The sequence below is a fragment of the Lates calcarifer genome, linkage group LG23, assembly GCF_001640805.2.
Source record: "Lates calcarifer isolate ASB-BC8 linkage group LG23, TLL_Latcal_v3, whole genome shotgun sequence".
In the NCBI taxonomy this organism is placed as follows: domain Eukaryota; kingdom Metazoa; phylum Chordata; class Actinopteri; family Centropomidae; genus Lates; species Lates calcarifer.
The window spans coordinates 3,880,271-3,904,109 of record NC_066855.1 but is presented as its reverse complement, the minus strand read 5'-3'; the positions used below and the strand labels follow the sequence as shown (position 1 = coordinate 3,904,109).

Here is a 23,839-nt window from a genome sequence, read left to right as displayed (position 1 = left end):
GTCCATTTTACACTCTTTTTTCCTCAAAGTACATCCTCAAACTTGTATTATTTCTGTTTTCATAATGGCTTTCTCTAAAAAGTTAATAATAATAGCGTCTTTCCATGAGTGTTAGTTTTTGTTATCTTAAGGAGTCTTTTTCCAACAGTATGCATGTAGCATGTTTTATTATCTGGCTTGATTTTGTGTCATTTGCACTATAAGTGAATGCAGTAACAAGGATGACATTTATTTTAGTTTGCAGTCACCGTAACATGATGCTGCAGCACGTTCTTTAGGAGTGTTTTTTTATGAAAATCATTCACATACTGTCAACTGATTAATCAGATCATTTAGAAGCAGAATTACAGCCTGAGTGTGTTGGCGCAGACTGAGAGGACGTGACCTTAACAGTGAATCAATGGATAACTGCATGCAGCCATTTCGCAATAACCACAAGACAGTGACTATGATTTAACATTGCTGAGCGGTTACAGAAGCCTGTGTATAATCCACATGTTAACATTAAACATATGACGATGTGTTGAAAGAGGTATTTTAAGCACTGAAAAGTGATGTGTTAATGGGGGATTACTGGTGGTAATACTATGGTGTGTTAAGAAAGGTTTACGAGTAATGACATTTTAATTTGGAGCTCAATCTGTGTTACTTCAGATTTCCAAAGACACATGGTATGTAGGAATATTTGGCAAAGCACCCGTACACTTAAGGACTTAACAACTTACATGAGACAAAAAGTGGCAGATGTCTACAACAGAGAAGCTGGAGCTACTGAACTTCTGTCATTATTGCTTGAAAACTACTGAAGCAAATAACAGATGATCAATGGTTTCAGCTGCAGACTACATAAACTTAATTTTGTGTCTTCTTCTGCTAGTGTAATTTAATCCCTCTGCTGAATGGCACCTCCTTAGTTTTTGCTGAGAGAGAATGGAAAAAATATAAATATTTTGTTGGTCCAGCACAGTGGCTAGGTTACATTGCATCACCCGTCCTAGTGCGCCATGAAAGGCCTGCACGGCCGGTGTGTCCTCACCGTTTTTGCGCTCGCTGAGCGGAGGCAGACTCTGTGTGGGCTGCAGCGACAGCTCCTCCATTTCATGGGTCACCGCCTCGCTCTGGGGACTGGGCACCAGCAGACTCGACATCCCACAATCCCCCTCTGCTCCAAGCTGCCAATGGGAAGCCTGGGGCTCCATCCTGTCTCAGGAGGGGGGTTGAGGAGGGTCCCAGGCAAGCAACAGGGGTACAGGTCACCGTCCCTTTATGTTATGTCTTGCTGCTACCTAAAAAGAGAGAATGAGGAGTTAAAAGGAAAACTAATGAGTGCTCTTCTCCCATTGACCATCTTAAACAGGAGGAATACATCACTCAGGGATATTTTGTGGGCTCCTCATGAGCACCAGTAATTCAGAATAATCATCATCATCCTGTTGGTATGACTACTTCACCCAACTGCTGAAATGCTAAGGGTGGCATTTCATTTCAGCCATCTGGAAGAGCTCAGTCGCAGCCCAAATTATTCATTAAACGAGCGGGGTTGGCTATTATACTGAAATAATCACTTCAAACCGCTGCTCATGAGAAACAACGCCAGTTTGCGCATGAATGTTCTCTCTGTTCAGACAGGCTTCATAATCTGGAATATGACGTCGCTGTGGCGGTTTCAAACAGAGGGAACGGAAACATTTCGGGGAGCAAAACAAACAGGGTATCCATGGCTTCCCAACAGTCTCTTAACCAGCAGATGACAGACTGCTCAGACTGAACATGTATGCTATTTATCGCTCTCAAGCAGCACCCACATTATTCACTGTAGGACATAAGCACTCTTTACTAACTGTCTTGATGTGTTGCTTTTGGCTGAGAACCACTATGTTCCTATGGCTGCTTTTATTTCTCCCTGTAGGCTCTTAAAGTGCCAAAGGCATTAGACAGCTGAGGAAGACTATGAGACTCAGACACATTTGGTTACAACTCATGTAAATGTCGTCCATTCTGGTTGCTGAACGCTGACGTCATGTAATGTAACCAAACACAACAAATCCAAACACTATGTTTTATTATCTCTTGCTTTTCTTCTTCCTCTAACCATTAAAACAACATGATCAAACAATGTTTTCGTAATGAATTAATTTAACTAATTGAGAACAGCATTTGCATTTTTTTTCCATCTTGTTTTCATCTATTTGTAAAAAACAACAATGACAATTGAAAATGAAATAAATTAGCCCAAAAAAAATCACCCCTAGCTACACAGGAATGCATATGTCAGAAATAAATGGGACACATGTCAAGAAGTTATGTAAAAACTTCAAGTAAAATTTAATCATAAGGAAGTTGAGCAGTTGTCCTTCTGACAAAAAAAACTTCAGATCACAAAATCTGAATGCACTGATATACAACAGATGCAGCCTCTGCTGATGTTAATCATCATTGACCTGATATCAGATTTTCATCAGTTACTTTCTGTTCTTGCAGTTGAAACAAAAACTTTTCCCTGCTACACACGATTAGTGCCGGTGCTGTTTGTACGTAATATGACAGACAGTTAAGAGGACAGTCTTCAGGACTTTGAGGTGTATGATTACTTTGAAGTGACTATTACCTGCTGTATCTGTGACATTTTGGGCATGTGCGTTTATTCCCACCAATAAAACATCAAGTATTACCATGGGAATCAGTCCCAGTTCACTTGGCATTTACTAGCAATCTGAATGTTGAATCTGGCCACAGGCTTCAAAACTCCTCCAGTCTTCAAAACTTGGCTTCCTGACTTGCAATAACTTTCTGGCCCCATAATGATGATTAAGTGCCACTAAAACACCACGTTACAGACAGCTCAACCTCAGTGGTTTTCTGTGACAGAGGTGCAGTAACAGATCACAGCATTTTACTAATTTCACATGTAAGCACTTGCTATAGATCACAATCAAACAGTGCATCCTGTGCTGTGAGGCTTTGAATTTTCTGGGTCAAAAACTGTGACTCCATGTACATTGACCCTGGTTGAGTGCTGTTCTTCAGGTTGTCTGTCAGCGGGGGAGGGAGGTTGTTTGGCAGTAAAATTTAACATCAGCCACTCTTTGCTTCAAAGTAATCGTCTTTCCCCTCAAACAGAAGAAAAAGTAACTTACTTTTGTGTCAAATCACATTTACAAGAAAGTCTGTCAGGATTGGTTGTAACCAAGGGTTTGCAAAGGAGAGCACAAACTAAGAAGAACGAAATACAAATATATTTCAGCGTGCGTGACAAGCTCCTAAACCAGGTCAAATTTATTTGTTTACTTGCCCACGCATGGCTGAGTGACAACAGGAAGGCAAACCAAAAAGTCAATAATAATAGTCACTCTGTCGATGAGTTCATTCCTACCGGTGGTAGCAGAGGACGGCAAGGGACGGAGGAGAGAGGTGTCTGGGTTAGCTGCTGTGCTGAGTCACACTACGCCATGGAGTCAAACCTGTAAATCACAAACACAGAGAGGCATCAAAAGTTAAATCACAACTTTAAACACTCATCAAGGAAGCATTTATTTTCTTTCTGGTGACATCTGTAACACTAATCACAACATCGCTGTGGTGTCTTTATCCAGTACAATACCATCCAAAACTGTGTTCATTTGATTTTCTGCTTCTAAAATTAGTTTCACAACCGCTCTGTCTTAGTGTCTGTTGCTAGTCTCTCTTTGTCTGTTTATCCCAAACAACAAACAACCACTACTGATGCTTATGGCAAAACATATCTTCTAAAAGAAAAAGTAAAAAAACTATCTGCTATTTTGACCTAAAAACATTCAGAAACAATCACACAAACACAACTTAGCAACAACAACTGCCTGAGACTACTGAGATATTAATTATTATAATATTATTATTAAGATTAAAAAAATAATAAAATGAAAACACGTGTAACAGGGCCGATAGCACCAGACACTGCTGTTGCTTGAATAGGTGTGTTTGAAGATAAATAGAGAATAACACAGATAAGTGCCACTTAAAGATGCCTGAATTGAAACCAGCCTACACTCAAGGCTGCATCAGGGTCTGAAAATTGATGTTCACAGGTTGCTAGGAAAACCTGTGGTTGTCTCTGTATGACGAAGGAAGTGGATCCTTCTGCACAGACAATAGGAAATAAAATGACTAAAGAGCTGTAATGTAGCATCACACTGGCGTCTGAAGAAGAGACACTCAGAATAAGAATCGATCAGCACAGAGGCTTTCAGGACTCTCAAGGACTTGTGCCTTGTTTACAGAGTAGATAACTGCATTAGGTTTAGTTTGATGTATCAGTTTACTGACACTCACAGACAGTCTTGTACTTCATATCTGATCTTAGCCTGTTATGTCTGTGTATACTGGTTCCCCTCTGATTGCAGCATCATCATAATTTTTTGCTTGTTTGCAGATTTTACGCTTCAAATAATTTGATTGTTCATTACAGATTTTGGTTATTAATTCTTTATTTACATGCAGATAACTTGTTTTCAAAGGAGAGATTTTTGGCAATGATTTTCCAAAGCTGAAAGTACATTTATTACGGTATCTAACGCACTATACCTATCCAATAGGAGCAGCCTGGGAAGGCAATGTGCCCGGTGCATTCTTGGAATTGCCCTTTTCTCTGTTTTCCCTGGTCATGTCACACTGATGTGAATTATTTTTTGCCTTTCTACTGCATAGACAACAAACTTTATGAAAAGACCATCTTTCCAGTGTTAAAATATCCCTTTAAATTCTAGGTGTTTTTTGCAGAATGTCCACTGTAAACACTTGAAATATATTTTCCATTTTAACGCCTAATAAATCAGAAATTTTGATTTCTATCAGACATAAACCTACTTGCTAAGAAAGTACTACAACATGAGTATTATATACAAACATTTCAAAGATGTGACATGGTTCAGTGTGAAGATGTGGGCTCCATAAAAAGCATGAAATATGTTTTTAATACAATTTTCAGCGGGCCGTAACTTGGCAAATACACAAATAACTGCAGGCCAAACATTTTAGACACTGAGGACGTCTAATTGTGTAGAAATATCCCTGAAATTTCAAGCATGTTACACAAATACTTGATGATTTAAGATTTTTTTTTTTACACTTATTAAGCCCATAACCTAATAAACAATCTCTCTCTAAACAAGGTAAGAGCAGTGACATTATTTACATACAAGTATGAAGCAAATCCAAGATGGTCAGTCAGGAGGCCTCTGTTTATTTGATGGAATAACTACATGCTGTGTGTATATATATATATAAAAAGTGAAAGTGAAGAATGAGGTGAGGGTGGGTGAACAAGTGAGTGGGAGAGAGAGGGCCGTGAAAGAGAGATGAAGGAACAAACAACTGTCACGGCTGACGAGGCTTCGTGGGATAAACGTCGGTGCTGCCCCGGCAGAATCAAAGAGCAGATCCAGATGGCAGGCGCTGCGTGTTGCTCTGCCCTCCACTGTTCTTTTAATGGCACGGGGGCAACAACTACCATGTGTTTCATCAAGGGGTAATGCACATGTTCTTGTACACACACAAACATGTATAAACACACCAGCAGAATCAAAGGTGTGAGAGAGAGCCTGGGCATCTGCTACTCATGGTTATGCTCAAATGTATCTATTTCATTTTTCAAAACAGGTTTCTACAATAAGCGAGAATGCACGGCTATAAAAAGGTTTTGACAACTGAACAGATTTGTCACATGATAAGTAAAAGGAGTGCTGTATTATTCTGCCACTGGGTGTGTTTGGTATTTTAAACCAGGCAAAGCTAACACACAGGGTCAGTGCAGTAGTCTATGCTCACAGTTTAGGCACCTCTGGTCAAAATTACTGTTACTGTGAATAAATAATTTGTTTGTTATGGCTATGGCTTGTTCACAGTCATTAGGAAAGGCCTGGTGATGCAAATTTCAAAGCTTTATCAATTATCCTCAAACACTTCAGGCTCCTCCAAGCAGCTGAGCATGAAAAAAAAGCAGGAAAAGACTTTAAGAAGACTACTACTGTGCAGTGACACCTGCACAAATATGACCTTCATAGAAGAGTGTTCAGAGGAAAACCTTTCTTGCATCCTCACCACAAAATTCAGTGTCAGAAGTTTGCAAAGGAAGGCTGAAGCATTTTGAAAAGACGTCTTCTGGACTGATGAAGTTAAAATAGAACATATTGAGCAGAGGTATGTTTGGAGGAATAAAGGGTGCACAGCTTCATGAAAACAACATCTCTCCAACGGCTCAGCATGAGGGTGGGCTGATCATGCTTTGGGGCTTGTGTTACAGCCAGTGGCATGGGGATGATTTCCCTGTTAGAGGGAAGAACTGATTCAATTAAACACTGGCAAATTCTGGAAGCAAATATCAGAAGTAGATGTGGAAAAGCTGAAGATAAGAAGAGAATGGCTTCAACAACAGGATAATGATCCTAAACACACTTTAAATCCACATTGGAGTACCACAAGAGGCACTTGCCATGGGCCTCACAGTTCCCTGACCGAAGCATCATCACAAATCTGCAGACAGGGTGCACAAACTTCTGCTTTTTGTTATTTTGAAACCGTGAAAGATTGAAATAATAAAGTAATCTCACTTGAAATAATAAAGAAATGTGTCAGCTTTAACTTCATGCCTTTTGGAAATCAGGTGTTTTTTTATTTGCTTAGCTATTAGCACAGTAACAGAGATTTTGACCACATCACTGTATGTCAATCATCAACATTGTACTGTGATATTAACAGGAGCACCCAGCCAACAACCTGTCATCTGGTGTGATCACGACAAATACATGAAGAAGTCATTCGCCGCAGTAAACACAATGAAAAACAAACAGGTGTTCGCTGCATTTGAACAGAGAACAACAACACTGGTATGGGTTTCAGTGTCACACGGATAATGAGTCACAGGAAACAAAAGTTAATTTTCAATCAGTGCTTGTGTGGCTACAGAGGGAGAGAAAAGAGTTATTGGAGCTCTACTCAACTGCCACAGCAAGATAACTGGTTAGAAAATTGGACAATGCACATGGAACAAGGAGACTGTGAAGAGCTCGGCTTAGACCCAACTAAAAGAACTAAAAGACCCAACAAACTCATGATACCATCCTCAGATCGCTGCACTCTCACTGGAAAAGCTAAAAATACATCCACCTCAAGAGACTTCTAAATGAGAGTTTTACTTGTGGGACACTAACACTGCCATTAGGTGGTTTGAAGCGGTTTCTCCACGTTACCGATGCTTATTGTGGAAATCGGTGCAAAACTAGCTTCTCAGACCGAACGAAATCAAGCGGTAGACTCTCTGATAAACTGAAACTGAAAACAATCACTGGCATCAAGTTTCATTTAAGTTTTGATATCTGCAGCACTAGATCAGAGTTCAGCCAAGTTATCGTTTGAGACGACATTTTTACAGACTGACGACAGTATCTGGGTGTGTCTGCCCACCCCTGAACCCTGAGGCTGTTCTCTCTCTCTCACAGTCTTATAAAGGTCTTGACATATGCAGCGCAGGTGAGAGGCTTTATGACCATTTGTTTCAGAACAACAGGACAGAATGAGAAAGTTATTACAGGAAGTAGCACTCAGAATGTTTAATATTGAAGACAATTCTTGCAAACCAACCAAATATTTCACAGTCATGTTTTCAGCAAAACAAGCCCAATAACTGCACAAATGTTTGAGGGAATAGGAACTGTTACTGCAGAGCGATGTTTCCACAACAGTAACAAACAGAGGGAAGACATCAGTTCCCTGTCTCCACATACTGACGAGAAGAGGTCACGGGTCAGCTTTACTACAAATAGGCCTGGCTGTGAAGACTTCTAGTGATAAAGTACCCACAAGCACTCACACACTCAAATGACAGCATGAGATAACGAAAATCCGCAGCCTCGGTCTAAGAGCCAGTAAACCATCAACCATCAAGTAGGTCTGGTTTCTGTTTAAAGCTCATAAACACACCATTGACAACTGTCTTTGAAAAGAACATCTTGTGATGTGATGAAACGCCTACATTGCACAATTGTAAAGACAGACAAACAGGCCACTAAGTCAAGGGCTCGAATTAGATATCCTGCTGCCTGGGTGACTGGGAAAGAGCTACTGATTGAAATCTAACAAAATTAAATCTGAAATGAGCAGGAATGTTGATAAGATCAGTGTGATTTTAACATATATTATTATGCAGTTCAAGGGAATAAACATCTAACAGTTTTGCAGTGGACTTATTAATGTTGCTCATATCACCCAGCCCTATAAGCCATTAATTCTGTAATTAAGTGACAGATGCTAAACAAATGTAACATGCACATACACACACATGCACACAGCCTGACAACCACTCTGTGCCAAACTACAGTTTGAGTCTGCAGTTTTCTGGGCCTTAAATAGACCGTGTCTTGTCCAAAAAAATTAAAAATAAATAAAAAAAAGTCTGCTTTTATTCAGAGATAAGACAGAAATGATGTCATCACTGCGGCTCATTCACTTGAGTCGGTGTTCTGCTCTGTTCCCACAGACACACACATGGTGTCATTTCCTCTCTGGCTGCCTTTATGTACTTTGCTGAAAAGATCCTCTAAAAACAGTACAAAAGGGACTGGACGGAACAAAAAAAACCAAGGATTTTTCATGGCTGGCAGCCAAAAACCATGGGACAGTCACACCTAAGATAAGAAAGACCATTTCAGCAGCTACACAGTCAAACTTCACATCGCCTTAATGTGAAAGGATGTGAGTTAGAGAACGCTGCCTGCAATGAGGAGTTACGTAGGCTTATTATGTAAAACAGTTTACTGAGAAATGAATACAAATGTGAATAAAATGCCCAGGGTGGCACGCTTGGGTGCAGATTTTCAGTCAGTGCTAATAACGCCCGCTTCTCAGTATGAGTCTGATTTGCCACAATCACTGCAAGTGGGAAAAACAGCTTCAGTATTATAAGAGTCTAATATTAGACTGAATTTGCACTATTAAATGCAAACACGTCTGCTTCCATTGTGAGATTCTGTTTCATTTTGATTAAATTTGCCACTGGGAGAGACATGGAAATCCTAGTCTTAAGTGATCTGAGCAGACAGTCCTGCAAACTAATACTGCACTGGGAGGTTGGAATAAGCAAAACACACAGGGATACATGGCTCACAGCCCTGGAATAATTACTTTGCCAGTCAACGCTATGCACAGTGTTTAAGTCGACGCTAATAATTCACACTTTTCAGTGACAGACTGTGACTGGATAGGGCCGCCTCTGAAACCACCACATCCTGCCCGTCTGTATGATTCACACAGACCGCGACCTGTTTGGATTTGCTGCAGCACTACCTCATTCAACATTCAGAAAGCATCCGGGCTCGAGTATGTGTGCTAGAATAACACAGCCCACAAATATCACACACACACAAAGAGTAACACGAAAACTAGCTGGCTTTAACAACAAAAACAGGGAAGTATTGACTGAGTGACATGGCAGTCGGTTCCCCCTGTAGCTAATGTTATCGCAGTGGAGGAGGCGGGTGGGTGTGGGATAAGCTAACGTTGGCTAGCTACTTGAAATCTGACAGGTGAGTGAGTTGCAGACAGCGCCGGTCATAAAAGACGATGAGGCGCTTCCACGGCCATCATTTCTAGGACTAGAAAACACATTTCATTATAAATTACAGTCAAATACTCGGTGTACAAGCTCCGCTGTGGAGTCTTACCCTGCCCTCGTCTGCTGTGTCTGTGACTGCACATCACGAACGCTCCCCAACAACAACCTCCTCACATTTTCGCCAGTTAGCTCGGCTTAGCTAACACGGGCTAACATGCTAAAAACAAGACAGCGCCGCCTCGGGTCAGTGGTCTTACCGTGTTGCGAGGACTTGAAACCCGAATCCGTCCGAGCCCTGGTTCACAACGAGATGTCCATTGGCGTCAGCGGAGCTATCTGCTGTATTTAGTTTTTTTTCCTCCAGCTACGAGATTGAAGTTTATTTCGCGGAGTAAAATGGCTGCGACTGGTCTAGGTTCGGATGCGGAGTGACGTAATGACGCTGTCGGACAGGAAGCGATGGGGGGCGTGGCGGAGGGCAGGGATCACTGGCCTCTTTACTTTGCTATCTACTGTATGTAACGGACCTGGACTTTCTGCCATTAAATTTTACACATCACCGCACCATCAGACATCAGTATGAAAACAGCTGTGTACCCAAGAACCACGTTTTTCTCTGTTAAGAGTTAACTTAAGTTTTTAGTGCTTGTATAAAAATTTATATAGACAACTCCACTGACAGAGTAGAGTCAGTTTAGTCTTCTGTTCTCTACCAACTGATAATTGTCTGCAGGTACAATCTCACATTAAAAACTGAGTTTATAGTTATTTATTTTACTGCAATATGTACTTGATGAAGTACTATTCATTTGTGGTATTTGAGCAGAGTTTACACCACTTAACAGTGACTAGAGTGTGCTGTATTTAATGTTATAAAAACTATGCAGTTTAAGAAAGCTTTATTTTGAAATGACATGTTATTATAAATTAAAAAACTCTTCAGGATGTATGAGGATAGTAAAAATATATACATATTTTTGCAAGTTATTTAAAAAATTCCAGATCTTGCACACATCTGCAGAGAAGTTTCCAAACCTGCATTATTTCAATTCATTCTGCACATTAATATAATACACATTTCACTTAGACAAAGACTTACAGCGTATAAATACATGATGTGAATTCACTCTGCATAGTTTTACACTGAAGACACTTTCATCCAGCTTTATAATGCAGAACCAGTTCTGCTTTTATTCCTATGATGGCTGTTTGGCTCTCTGCACAGGAGCAGGAACGTCAGCAACGTTATGCAGAAATTCATACAGTAACTTAGCCATTCTGAGCATTTCCGAGTATTTCTGCTAGTTTGTCCTGGCTGAGTTTGGCTAAATCTGCCAGGCTGTCGGCATTTCTCACCAGAGCCCTGTAGTTTTTTGTATTGACTCCAGGCATTTTTAACAGGAAGTCATAAGGTCCGGGGTTGTAGAGGTCTGCTGATTCAGCTACCATGTCTGACTCAGCCGTGACGGCCTGAGCAGCCGCAGCATCGGGTTCGAGGCGACCTTGCTTCAGTTCCAGGAAGAGGTCAGCTGTGGCGTGTGGGGAGGGGCACCAGAGTATACGGAGACGGGGGAAATGCAAGGTGAGAAGGGTGAGCTTCGAGGAAATGTCGTTAGACGATATCTCATGACGGAAATCTGATCGGGCCGTTAAGGAAAACGGTTTAGCTGGGTCAAACTCAATCAGCAGCACTGGTTTCCTGTAGTAGCGGGTCATGGAGAGACACTGGGTGTAGAGGCGGCCGCTCTGCAAAGAGCCAATCAGATCACTGACGCTCTTGCGCTCCACGCATGTGTCCGGGGTCAGGATGTAGTCACCCACTTCTAGGGTGACAGGCTCGATGTCCAATCCACGGCGGTGCAGCAAGGAGGGGAGTTCACTGCGGAACTCACGCATGTCCACAATCACTCGTGAGGGCTCTTTGGGCTGCTCCTGGCCTCCTGGTCATTGGACAGGAAATGGAAACACAAAATGATAAACACTTGAAAGAAAAAGCATCATGGAAGTTCAAGGCGAATCAAACAAATGTTGACCTTTCAACATTTTCAACTATAACAGACATACCTGCTTTACGAGTGTTGGTGGTGGCATTGGCAGGCTCTAAATTTCTAGCAAGGTCTAGGTTGGTGTCTTCTCGTCCCTCCCTCTCCTCTGGGATGACCATAGTAGCTTTTTCTCCTGCAGTATCACACACACACACACACCAATGAGAGGCTGACACTTCACAAAGAACCAAATCAACAAATACTCCAAAAGGTACTTGATTGGAAAGAAACAGTTCTGACCTGATGAGGTGTTCAAAGGCTTTCTTTTCTTTAGACAGTGCCGTCAGGTATTTCTGCTCTTCTGTCGAGCCTCCATAAATGAGGAAATACACCCTAAGTGCTTTTCCGGGCCGGCTAGCTTTGTAGATCTCCAGTTGCCGGACAAAACTGACTTCAGCGTCGTACAGCACCACAAAGCTGGGCTCCACTTCGTGCAGCACCCGTGTCAAGCTGTGGGGGTCAGTGCAGCCTTTCAGTGGGTGGATGACAGTCAGCGGCTCCTTCAGGACACCGTAATAAGCATCAGATGACAAATCCAGCTTCAGTTGTTCTTCCTCGCCTTTGTCCTCCTCCATTAGTTCATCTTCCTCGTCTTCACTGCTGCCCATCACAGCTGCTTCATTCGTCTCCTCCGTCCCCACCATCTGGGTCAGGGTCAGAGATGGCCGGCTTTTACTCTTCATGGACTTCGTGTTTTTTTTCTGTGCAGGCTCCTTCCCCTTGGCTCCTTTTTTGGGCCAGCCTTTGCCCTTTTTCTGTGAGTCAAGCTCAAAGGCAGCAGCTGCAGCGGAGTCCTGTTTGCCAATAGTGCGGGTGTAAAGTCTGTTGAGCAACCAATCAGAGCCGTGCCTGATGTACTGCTGCAGCTGGGCACAAGTCCGGTCATCGCTGGCACAGATCAACACACGACCTAGGGGTGACATTAGGCAGTCAGACAAATATACACAACAGATTTCATATGGGCTTGGATTTGACTAACACTTAGTAGTGAAGATATTACATTAGTGGTATACTTAACATGATAAGATTACTCAGTTATATTTGAGTAAGATCATGACAATAATAAGTGGTGTCATCTTTCTTAGGTAACTGGTAATGATGACAAAATGTAAGTCAACATTTTAATATGTTAGCTTCACAGACTGACAAGAAAACTGCTTAACATCCTGAAATACTGGAGGTCCTGATTTCCATGCAATTATCTCAAAAACAATGATATGATGTGTTTAAAAGTTTGACAAGATATTCCAACAACTCTGTTCATAAGCTGTCTGAAATTTACTGCATGTGATGCAATCATCTGGCTGTACCAGTAGGCCATGTGAGTGACACAGCATGCACAGCACCAGGGTCTTGAATAACAGGGTCTTTTCTGGTTATATCCAAATGTAAAAATGTGAGAAACACAGTGAGAGAGGTCAGTGAACCAGGACAAATCAGCACACCCTGAGGATACTGTTGTGAAATGTCAGCTGTGTTTAGACTGGTAAAATACATTTCAGGAGGATTTCATTCTCCTGTGTGCTTTACCTTTAGTTCCTATTCCTTTGTTTCCTATATTGGGTCTATGTACTGTAGTAGGCTGATATTTAAATGACCTCTGATCATTTCAATGTAAAACCACCTTTTAGAAATATTAATAGTTAAATCTATGAAATGTTACTATAGTGAATTATATGTAAATCCCTGACTGAAATGTTGACATGATGGACTGTTATGATGCTTTAACAGCAGTGAGCTCCAACCTGGTTCACGCTCAGAGCTCTTGTTTTCCTTCTCAATCTCCTGCAGCACCTCAGCCAGAGCCTCCCACTTTGGGCTCTTCTCCAGCACCAGCTCTCGTTTCACCACTGAAACACACACACACACACACACATACACAGGCACAGAGACTTTAGTAATCTCAACAATACACATACATGCAGATAACATTACAGATGTTTACTCTGAGGAACACACTGTCAGATCTGCTGACTGGTCAGTCACCTGAGGCAGATGATGACTTCTGTTTCTCTGCCTCTGCTCCCACTTTGAGTTTCTTCTTGCTCTCAGGAATGCGGTACACTCGACTCCTGGCGTTCACAAACATGGACGTGCTGGAGTCCAGGAACAGCCACCCTGATAATAACAGGCACATGCAATCAAGCAGGAATAACAGACATTAATCACTGACATTAAGTACAATTTCTTTAACTTTAAATAAGTACTCTAGGCAAATTAATATGTCTATTTTACCCGAATTGGAGCCAAAAATCTTTTGGCTGGAGCGCAGCGACTCAAGCAGATTGAGGAAGGTGACACAGTCGTACTGGGTGAGGTAGAGCAGGAGAACCCTCAGCACCTTCAGGTCCTGGACAAGGCCCTTAGTCTTGGCTCCAAGCTGGTGCCACAGAGGGTCCAGGTAGTGACGGATGGTCTGGATAGAGTAAAATGAGGTCAAATGCAACTTCAAAAAATAAAGGTTAACCACTTGTAGTAAATCCTCTAATGACATAGGAGAGCAACAAGGCCCTAAATGAACAGAATGTTTCTTGTTTAACGTGAGCAGAGAGTTAGGAATCACCATTTTAATCAAATACATTCTAAATCAGTGCCAAGGCAGCTTAATTTGTAATGCGTCAGTAACGCAGTCGCAGACCTTTTCAAAAGCATTTCCTAGTGTGTTCTCCAGTGAGAGGTCCTCAGCCTCCAGGGTGGGGTTGTAGCGTTTCAGCTCCTTCAGACAGGCGCTCATAATGTCTAGGATGGAGCTCTGAATGGCCCTCATAGCTGGCGTCAAAGACACATGGAGCTCCACCACCTCCGGCTTATGCCTGTCCAGTGCTGTGTTTACTGACGCTTGGAACCTGTTGAATGAAACAGGTTAAGAGAGGAAAGGTGAGGAAGGATGAGGGAAGCACTTTCTTTTTTCTGCTATGATATGTAAAATGTATATCCCACCGTACCTGGGCCACAGGTAGAGCTTCTTGACAAAGAGGTTCCTCATCACACGCTCCACCTGGCAGAAGCCTGAGGAGAAGGCAGTGGCCTTGTCGGTGAAGGCCTTAATGAAGCCCGTCTTGTTCTTCTGTCTGAACAGACGAAGGATAAAGGCCTCCTGACACGATTCGATTATTTTATGGGCACGATACACCAGGATACCTGAAGGGTTGGTACAGGAAGATAGGAAAATAGTAACACATGAACAATGAGGTGTAAAGAAAATAATACATCACTATATTCTGGCAATATTCTGGCATATTAACCTCACAAGCCAATTAATCATATATTAAAACTTGTTGTAAGAGTTGTTAATCCTACATTAAGGCCATTTAAAGACATGTAATGTATCTAAATTTAGTGATAATAACTGACATGCTACAGTATTACAGAATGCAAATACATGTACACAAACAAATGTTGTTCCCAAAGTAACTGCGACTACTAATTGCTACTGACAAATAAGACCACATCACCTAACAAGACAAACATGGCTGTCATTTTAGCCCTGATCAGGCTGTTCTCTGACCTGATATGAGATGCGCAGGGATTCGGTCAGTGAGGAAGTCAACCACCAGGATTCTGCTGGTAACAAACAGCACTCCTCCCTCTGTGTAAACATTATAGCGCTCTGTGCTCTGGACATCACTGGTCACTGTCCTGGGCAGGTGCGTCACACCCTCCACTCGCAACTGCTCGGTGAGGTACTCCTGGGAAGGGAGGAAGAGTAAGAAGAGCGTGTCATTCAAATTATTACCAGTAAGATCATCGTGTAAGTGTAGCATTTAAGACTACCACAAAGTTATTGGGTAGCAAACCCTAAAAAGGCTTGCTAAAAGAGGTCAAGGCATGTGTGACTACAATTTAATTAGGAACATTTGTAATCTAAAAATGTATCCAGACTGGTTGCTTCTTCGTGGAGATGTGACAACATTGCCCACACCATATAAAATACTACTGGACACAGAGAGGTAGCCAAAATTTGTAAATAACAAACAAACCAGCACAAGCCACTATATAACGTTCCCTTTGCGTAAATTAAGTCAAGGTGTAGACAGCTATGCTTTGATAATATTATTTCAAACAGATAAACCTTATTTAAGCGTCTATAAACGACTGATATTCTAGCAACTTATTTCTTTACATCTCGAGTCACTTTTGTCGCTTAGCAACACACGAAACGTGCGTAGTAGCCTCGCTGCTGCTGCCCCGAATCACCTAGCAACGAGTAAGGCATGAAGCTGGCTAGTTAAGCTAAGCTAATATAACCTATTCTAACCTGCTCAGGGGTGGTTGTGTTGAGCAGAAGGACCAGGCTGCCCGGCTCCGAGTAAACCCGCATGAACTGCAGCAGGATGCGGTCTATACCCATTCCCTCCGCCACAACCAGCAGCCCGTCACAGCCGAACAGGCTCAGAAACATCTCCGTCTCAAACTCCAGCAGCGGCCCCGCCATGTTGGAGCCACCAGAACGGTCCTTTACGCACGAGTCACCAACTTTTCTCTCACTGCCGGTGATAAATGTCAGCTAAAAACAACAATAAACATTATGTGACAGCCACAAATTGACCGCTCGGGTCTGTTACTCAATGTTTTGAAATTGCACATCCGGTCACGTGGCACAAAAAACCAAAGACGAACTTGCCGGTGATTGTGACGTCTGAGACCAAGAGCGCCATCTTGTGACCTGGAGCACAGTAGCAGGTAGAAAATATGTCGAGCTCTTTTTGAAGAACCTGTTTGATGTTTTTTATAGTAATTTGGCTGTTGATGGTTTATTCACTGTTCACACAAGAACATTGCAAACACTACAAATATGGTTTTATTCTCTTCCTCTATCTTAACAATCTTCTACATATTCATGAGAATGTAATGGGAATTTTGAAAGACTCCCAAACTGTGCTTATAAATGTTTATGCAAATACTCCAAAACTGGAGAGTTGACTGAAAAGAATGCAATCTCTTTAACAGACAACTCTTAAATATCTGATGTTGGATTTTCCCACAAGCCTTGAATGCATCAGTTAAGATAGGAAACAGTCTCTGCTCTCAGCTGCAGTCCTGCACAATTATAATCTAATAATGATAATGACATGTTTTCATAGCATGTCAAACTGTAACTACTTTGAAAATTGTTAGCACTGTCATATACTGTACATGATTCAGTTGGTTAAAACATGAAAATCATGCATATATGCTTTGTAGGCATGTTTTTTTCCATACAAGAGGAAAATTCTCGGGTAAACAATAAGACCTTGTAATGGTTTTGGCCTGAAACATTACATTTCAAGTTATTTTATATAATATCTGCTTATGAGGTGGCAAAATAGCTGGCTTTCCGCTGCAGCAAACAAATTACATCAGTATCAGACCTACAAAAAGCCCACACCAGTCAAACACTAATCCACTTTCATTTAACTGCAGTAATAAGAAATACACTATCAAACAATAAAACAGTCACAGAAATGCCGGGTACAGAGCCAATATCTGTTTTAGTGACAGTATTAGCGTGTTTTCGGGTGGATTATTCCTGTAATGCACCGACAGGAACAGAGCTGTAATATGCTTGCATAACAAAGCCTGCCAGCTGGGCTTTGTAAAACTCTGTTGTGTCAGCCTACATTTCTCTGCCGTATGAGAGGAGGCTGAGGGGACCAGAATAGGTCTGAGCTCATGAATGACAGCAGAGGAGCAGGAGGATGCTGAGCCCACCACCACCACCCCAAAACAGCAACACACACACACACACACACACACAGACACATACATATACACATGAACACCCTCACACTCTGAGGTTTTGTTACACAGGGGTATGGACATGACTCATCCCAGTTTTGAGACTTCGGGCTTGAATTTAGCCACTTTGATGTCTGTGTCTGTCACTCATCCGCTGTGATGTGCTGACTCTGTGCACAGCTTTATTATATAAAACAACACATGGACCCTTGAGTGGGACTCATTACAGTGAGTTATCTGGACAAAACTTTCTTTCTCTTCACTCTGTTTGACTCTGCAAAGTTTAACTTACCCTTGAAATGACACAGGAAACTGTGTGTGTGTGTGTGTGTGTGTGTGTGTGTGTGTGTGTGTGTGTGTGTGTATTAACACTGTCGATTGAATCTGTCAGGGAAACTAATTTCTTTTAATATCCTGGTTTTGAATAAATGAAGGGTGAAGTCACAGAAATTAAGAATTAAGTAACTGTATTAATTAAAACCCATATTTCAGAGACTCTGCCGTCACTAATGAATTTCATTAATGCTGTCAACAAGTAAAGGAAGACTAATATGGAAAGTTTTACGTAGCAGAATATATATATATGGAAACGCCTGTCCTAATGTATTTGTCTCCTTTTGGTCTGGTGCTGTTTTTATGGTTTGGCATACAGGCCATTTATCATGCCACAATATACAGAAGCACCTCAGACAATAGTAGCATATTAATGCTCGTGGTTTTGGATCAAGATGTTCAGGTGTCCATATACTTTTGGCCATGTTATTGTAACATTCCTAGCCCAGTATTTTTGAGTCAGTTGTCCATCCATATAATCTGACATTTCTCACAAACTCCAGGCTGAAGCGATGTAGTAGAAGAGTGAGAGAGAAATTAAAAAGAGCTCCAACACTATAGCTTACATCAGAGGTGACCCTGAAAGTAGCAGGAGACAAAACGTCGGGCCCCATGCTGTCTCACCTTAACAGAGCAACGCTACCGGGGAGGTTTGTGCCTTGAACAGTAACTGAGAACTTGACAGAAATTAGAGGAAAGCTGAGGGAAAGCCAGCATGACAAGAAACATCTCATAAATATCTTTTATGACTTTGTGTTTAGCTTAAAAACTTTCTTATTTCATCCAGCTGATTTTTAAAGTGTCTTATTCACTAAACAAAGACAAAGCTCCTCTGACTACATTTGATCTTTTTAAAGAAACAAAATGATGTAAAGCTCTATTACTGCATCTGTGTAGTCAAAACAAGCCCCTTGATCACTTAAACAATGTGATTTTGCACATTAAGTGACATTAAGTGATATTTAAACAGGAAATGACAGAATGTACAAAAAAGCAAAAAACAAACATTGGGTACACTTGAAATGGCACAAAAATTTTGGACAACTGAGTGCACACGGCGACACAGAAGTGACTGAGGATTAAAGTAATGCACTGTCATGAATAAACCTATAGAGAGCAGTGGAGCGCTTTGTTTTGCAAACTCATGCATCTTACAAGACAAGTCTATCTCTGGGGTGTTGTGTGTGTGTGTGTGAGAGAGAGAGAGAGAGAGAGAGAGAGAACACTCATGTCCCTCCAGCCTCCTCTGGGAGACAGTCAGCAGCTTCATGTCAGGATGAAAACATGCGGCAGACAGTTGGGATGGAGAGGTAACACGACACCATTACGGCTGACAAGAAGGAGGAAGAGGGAAAAAAAGGCGACATAATTGATTCTGCTATTATTACAGTTTTATGGTACATGAAATTGAATCAAATGATCCATAAATGTGCTCGGAGGAACCAGCATGTTTCCACGGATGGTGCGTCAGGCCGGTTGGCACATGTGAAAGATTGCGGCAAAAACCGCTCGTCTACGTCTCTTTGCACCGAACGAGATGAGTAAAAGTGTACATTTGGCAGCTGATGTGCATCCTGATATCGTGGATGGTCTGGCACCACTGTAAATGAGAGAAGAACAGCTTGAAATTGATGGCAAGCTGGAGGATAAAATAAGATGAGATATTTAACACTGCCTGCCTGACTGCAGTGTAGGAGGGAAATGAGAGAGCGAGAGAGAGAGAGAAAACAGAAAGAGAGAGAGAGAGAGAAGAGAAAACAGCTGAAGGCCCGATACATCCCTCCAGCCCTCATTAGGAAAAGAGAGACGCAGCAGGGTTTTGTTGTAAATGGAGGGCTAAGCCTGAGAGCCAACCAGGCTCTGAGGGCCAAACACGAAGCCTCTGGAGGTTAACACACACACACACACACACACTCTCTCTCTCTTTACAGGAATAACTTGACATTATGGGAAACACACTTACTTCCTTTCTCGCTGTGATTTACAGTAGATGAGATAATTGATGCCACTCGCACGTTTGTATGGTGAATCTGAGACTAGAGCCAGCAGCCAGTTAGCTTAGCTTAGCACAAAGACTGGAAACAGAGCTTAGCCTGGAAACAACAGCCTCCTACCAGCACCTCTAACTGTTGACCTGAACAGATTAAACAAATGGCTTTGTGTATGATACATTAATGAATGAGTTTATGAGGTACTTGGACAGAGCATGGCTAATGGTTTCCAGTATTTTTGGTAAGCTAAGCTAACGGGCTGCTACATCGCAGTGTTATGTGTAGGTTAATAAGCAAGTTGCCACAGAAATGGCATCTTCTTTACTTCGCTCTCTCAACCTACATTTGTCTAGTTCAAGTTCAGTCTGATTCCAATAGCAAGACCAAAGGGCAGCCGTTCTTCTACACAATGGCAGCACACTGAAAGGATCTGTTGCAATCACATTTCTTTCCTCTTTTGGAGACGTTTTCAGAAAGATTTTCATTTGTAAAGAATGTGATCTGCAAAGATTATTTTCCAGATAATATCAGATATACATGGTGCCGTTGTAAATGTCCATAATTAAGGTGCTGAGCCAAAAACTCTTAGATTGCACCTCAGGTTAAACCAACCAACTCGGGGTCAAATTCTGAAATGTATGACTCACTGAAAAGCCTTTTATAGCTAAGAGCAGTCACGAATATAGAGAATGGTGCAAGCTGAGCTGAATTTCAGTGGAAATAAAAGTACTCCAGCAGCACAGACGATGGCTGTGCTACATGTATAGCATTTCAGGCTGTCGTGACCCTTGTTACTTCAGCACCTTAGCGGAATGTGACTAAAGATTATGGTGCTTGGAAATGGCAGAGTGGCGCCGCTGCATGTTCACAAATTGAGATTATTACAGAACACCCTCAGTGCACTGAAATATAGATGAGGGAGAGGAGCATTTTGGCACTCAGAGTTTGGTCAAGCAGCCTCTGTAATGCTTAACCATGATGACACACACAAGTAATTTCTTTGTTTACGTAATAGTGGGAGCTGATTACCAAAAGCAAAGAGACCTACGTTTTTCAAGGGCTGCAATTTGCATATATTATCAGTGACAAAACAAGGGAATGAACATTATAGCAGAGAGGGAAATGCATTCCCTCATGGTCAAACACAGCACGGAAAAGAAGCAGAAGAATCGGGATGAATAAATTCTATTGAAGCAAATGTATGGCTTTTATAAAAGGCATGAACAAGGCTTGCTGCCTGTCACATCCACTTTAGCAAATCACTGTGACAACGGATGCCAATATAGAGGAGGAGAATGTGGCGTTTGCGAGAAAAGATGAGAGAAAGGAACAGAGAGGAGAGCTGGGGAGATAAGGGAGAGGAAAAGACAATAACAGGAAGTGAAAGAGTGAGACACAGAGAGACAGATAAACAAATTTTTCTTGCCTGTAATGTTTGTCAAACTAGCACAATGGCTGGCTTTTGTCAAACGGGCATATTAGATGAATAATTCAGAGCGGCTGGCAGACTTGAGGTTTGGAGGATGGTGTCAGGAGGTGACAGGGGAGACACGTTACAGGCTGGAGTGGATGTCAGCGATGCATTAGAGGGAGAGGCTGTTACATGTATGTGATTGTGAGACACAATGGGAGAAACACATGAGGAGTGTTTGGTGAGAATATGAGAAAAAGATTCAGAGTGAAGAAGGGATTGTGTCTGTGTGTGAGACTCAGTGCCATGCACAAACATAGAAATACCCACACTGCAGAGGGACTCGCATGCAGAGTTTTCAGGACCCATTAGCATATCTCACTCAATCCCTCTCATGACCGATCATTGGAGAACTGCAGCTGTTTTCATGGTATTTTTTTTCCCCCCAGCACAGACTATGGCATCAAGTCTTTCTGTTTGATGTTGCGGACACACATTTTCCTCTGTCTATAAACCAATAAACCCTAAATCCTGACAGATCTGAGGCCTGTTATCGACCGGCACACCTCAAACCCACAATGCTGCACTTCCTGGACCAGAGATAGAGAGGCGAGGACGAACAAGAGAGAACCAAAGGAGAGAGGCAGAGATCAAGGCAGCTCAAAGGCTGATTTGATCTCTACCAGCGATGTACTGGGGTGGCAAACCTCCAATCTCTGCGGTGGTGGTTGGGGGTGAGGGTGTGAGTGTGCGTGTTGAGGCGTTGAGAGGTTGAGAGGGTGCTCGCGTTGAATTTAAAACCCTGGTATAGGCGTTCATGTTTTCACATTAACAGCATCTTGACATTGAGGAAAGTGAAGTGTACAGCGCTAAACTTACTGCCTTGAAGCAGAGAGCTGTATCATTTGTCCCACCCACCTCCGCCTCAGCCAGACAAGTTTTCCACTGCAATACTTTTTACTCGTCTAGATAGATAAGCTGTGTACCTTGGAATAGCAACTATAGACTGAGGGCTGAAACCTGCCACTGCTAATGTTCCTGTAAAAACTGTTGCAGAAGTTTTCTGAGTAATCCATATCTCTACAGCAAGCAAATTTTTGACAGTTCGGGAGGGAGTATCTGTCAATGCTGGCGTTGTAACATCAAAGCAGACATTTTGATCAGTTTATTCTCTGTGTTAACAGGGAGTCCAACATGTGGTTAGCCTAGCTTAGCTGGCTAATGTAGCTCCTGCTTGTTGGATTTATGAAAGAGAAAGAAGGAGAAAAGGTTGAAGAAGACAGGTTGAAGCCCAAATGAATTACCTGAGCTGTCAGAAAGGGCTGAATTTGCCCCAATGTTTTACACTTTGAGTTACAATAAACAACTAATCAACCACCAAGCTAGCTCATCTTGTTAGCATGACTAACATCAGGTGTTCAAGACTGACCTACAATGAATTTGTCCACAGAGGTAGGTCAACACTGTGAAATAAAGAGTTTTAAAGTCATGTTTCTCTTCTTCCTGTGATGTATATTGAATATTCAGTTTGAGTGTCTTAGTTTGAATTAATAAATAAAGTACAGGCATCCTTTAAACTACTGTTGTGTCTCTGTCTTCTTTATCTGTGGACAAACATTACTATAGAAAGCCTCATGGTTCACCCACACAGGCATTTTCACTTTGCCTAATTAGACCTCTTATTAGGATTGTGTGGACACATACAGATTGTGATTGATCTCCCTGACTCTGTTGTAAATCGCAACCGACCGTTTTCAGGGCAGACGTTTTGACACGTCATGCCATGAAAAGCACAAGTGACAAATATAAACGCACCTATTACTGAATATATCAATGTCATCATACACACAGCAGACCTCAATGGAGTGTGGGTTAGGATTAGGTATATATTCCTCTTACATGCACAGGTTCCAGGCCCTGGTGTTGTGCACACTGGCTCACTCTTTATTCACTCATTAATGTTATTAGTCACACCTGTGCTTTTCTGGCTACTACATGTCAAAATGCCTGCCCCGAAAAAGGTCTAAGACAAGTTATGCTTATTAGAATTGTGACTTCACACGGGCCTCAGAATAGCTGAACCCAGGTCTGATCAGCCAGAATAACTGAAAAGGCCTGTGTGGGTGTGCAGTTCCCAATTAATTTAGTCTATATCTATATATAAGTTATTCAACAGTGAGAGCCATTGGGATTCAACTGCAGGGACTGTAGTAACAATATGCTGAAAGCTATAATTTTATACCTAATTATATCTTTTATTCATGACCATGTAATCACCTTGGAAGATCAGCAGATTTTCTAATTAACATTAGTGTATAGACCTGCAGTGTAAAGCTGATTTGAATTCAGGTCAGCTAGGCTAACTAGCTAACAGAGAAAATGTCAGGTACGTAGCGTTTTATGTGATTATCAAGACTCAAGTTTAGGTCTATGTTGCCCCAGAGGAGACGAGAGACAGGATCAGAGTTCACATATAAAACATCTAAAGAACCGTTTGCTCTCACTTTGACCTATCTCAGCTCAGCAGAACAAAAAGAAGGGCAGCTGGGAGAGTGATGCAAGGTCTGCATGAAGACAGCGTACTTAGAGTCAGCGGAGGTGCAAGCGCGTAGTGGAAGTTTTGCGAATGTGTACGTGCGGCATAAACACTACTTAACGCACACAAAGAATTACACACTTCTACCTTAAAAAGACAGAAAGCTGTCAAGCGTCTGATGCAGTAAGTCAAAGGCAAAGGAGGATTTCAAACATTAGCATT

At 41.9% G+C, this 23,839-nt stretch overlaps 2 protein-coding genes across 4 annotated transcripts in view; both read right to left on the bottom strand.

Annotated features, from left to right (window-relative positions):
* mrtfba (myocardin related transcription factor Ba) overlaps window positions 1-10,030 on the bottom strand; it is a 29,685-nt gene extending 19,655 nt beyond the window's left edge. For 2 of the 3 annotated variants that reach the window (XR_007809225.1, XM_018685496.2), the window contains exons 1-3: window positions 9,841-10,030; window positions 3,374-3,461; window positions 1,037-1,286 (exon numbers count right to left, since the gene is read on the bottom strand). Coding sequence is in view for 2 of the 3 variants with exons in the window: in XM_018685496.2 (XP_018541012.1) it covers window positions 1,037-1,199 (163 nt within the window). In the remaining variant the exon portion in view is untranslated. Of the gene's footprint in view, window positions 1-1,036; window positions 1,287-3,373; window positions 3,462-9,692; window positions 9,813-9,840 lie in introns of those variants that run through there. The other variant, XM_051066404.1, reaches the window with a different exon arrangement.
* A 435-nt stretch (window positions 10,031-10,465) lies between these two features.
* On the bottom strand, window positions 10,466-16,207 carry ercc4 (excision repair cross-complementation group 4). Its single transcript, XM_051066405.1, has 10 exons — window positions 15,887-16,207; window positions 15,137-15,317; window positions 14,574-14,769; window positions 14,267-14,474; window positions 13,864-14,044; window positions 13,615-13,746; window positions 13,374-13,478; window positions 11,868-12,538; window positions 11,648-11,759; window positions 10,466-11,523 (listed from the first exon to the last, which is right to left on the bottom strand). The coding sequence occupies exons 1-10, from the start codon at window positions 16,061-16,063 to the stop codon at window positions 10,853-10,855; spliced, it is 2,634 nt and encodes an 877-aa protein (XP_050922362.1). The 5' UTR covers window positions 16,064-16,207; the 3' UTR covers window positions 10,466-10,852.
* Between the last annotated feature and the right edge of the window lie 7,632 nt (window positions 16,208-23,839).

Bases quoted from the DNA above. Each gene is read 5' to 3' on its own strand.
- ercc4 (XM_051066405.1), bottom strand. From the start codon at position 16,063: ATGGCGGGGCCGCTGCTGGAGTTTGAGACGGAGATGTTTCTGAGCCTG. The intron at 12,539-13,373 runs GTTGGAGCTCAC...TGTCACCCCTAG, and splicing joins GAGCTCTGAGCGTGAACCAG to GTCGTGTGTTGATCTGTGCC. The intron at 11,760-11,867 runs TCAGAACTGTTT...GATACTGCAGGA, and splicing joins CCTTTGAACACCTCATCAGG to GAAAAAGCTACTATGGTCAT.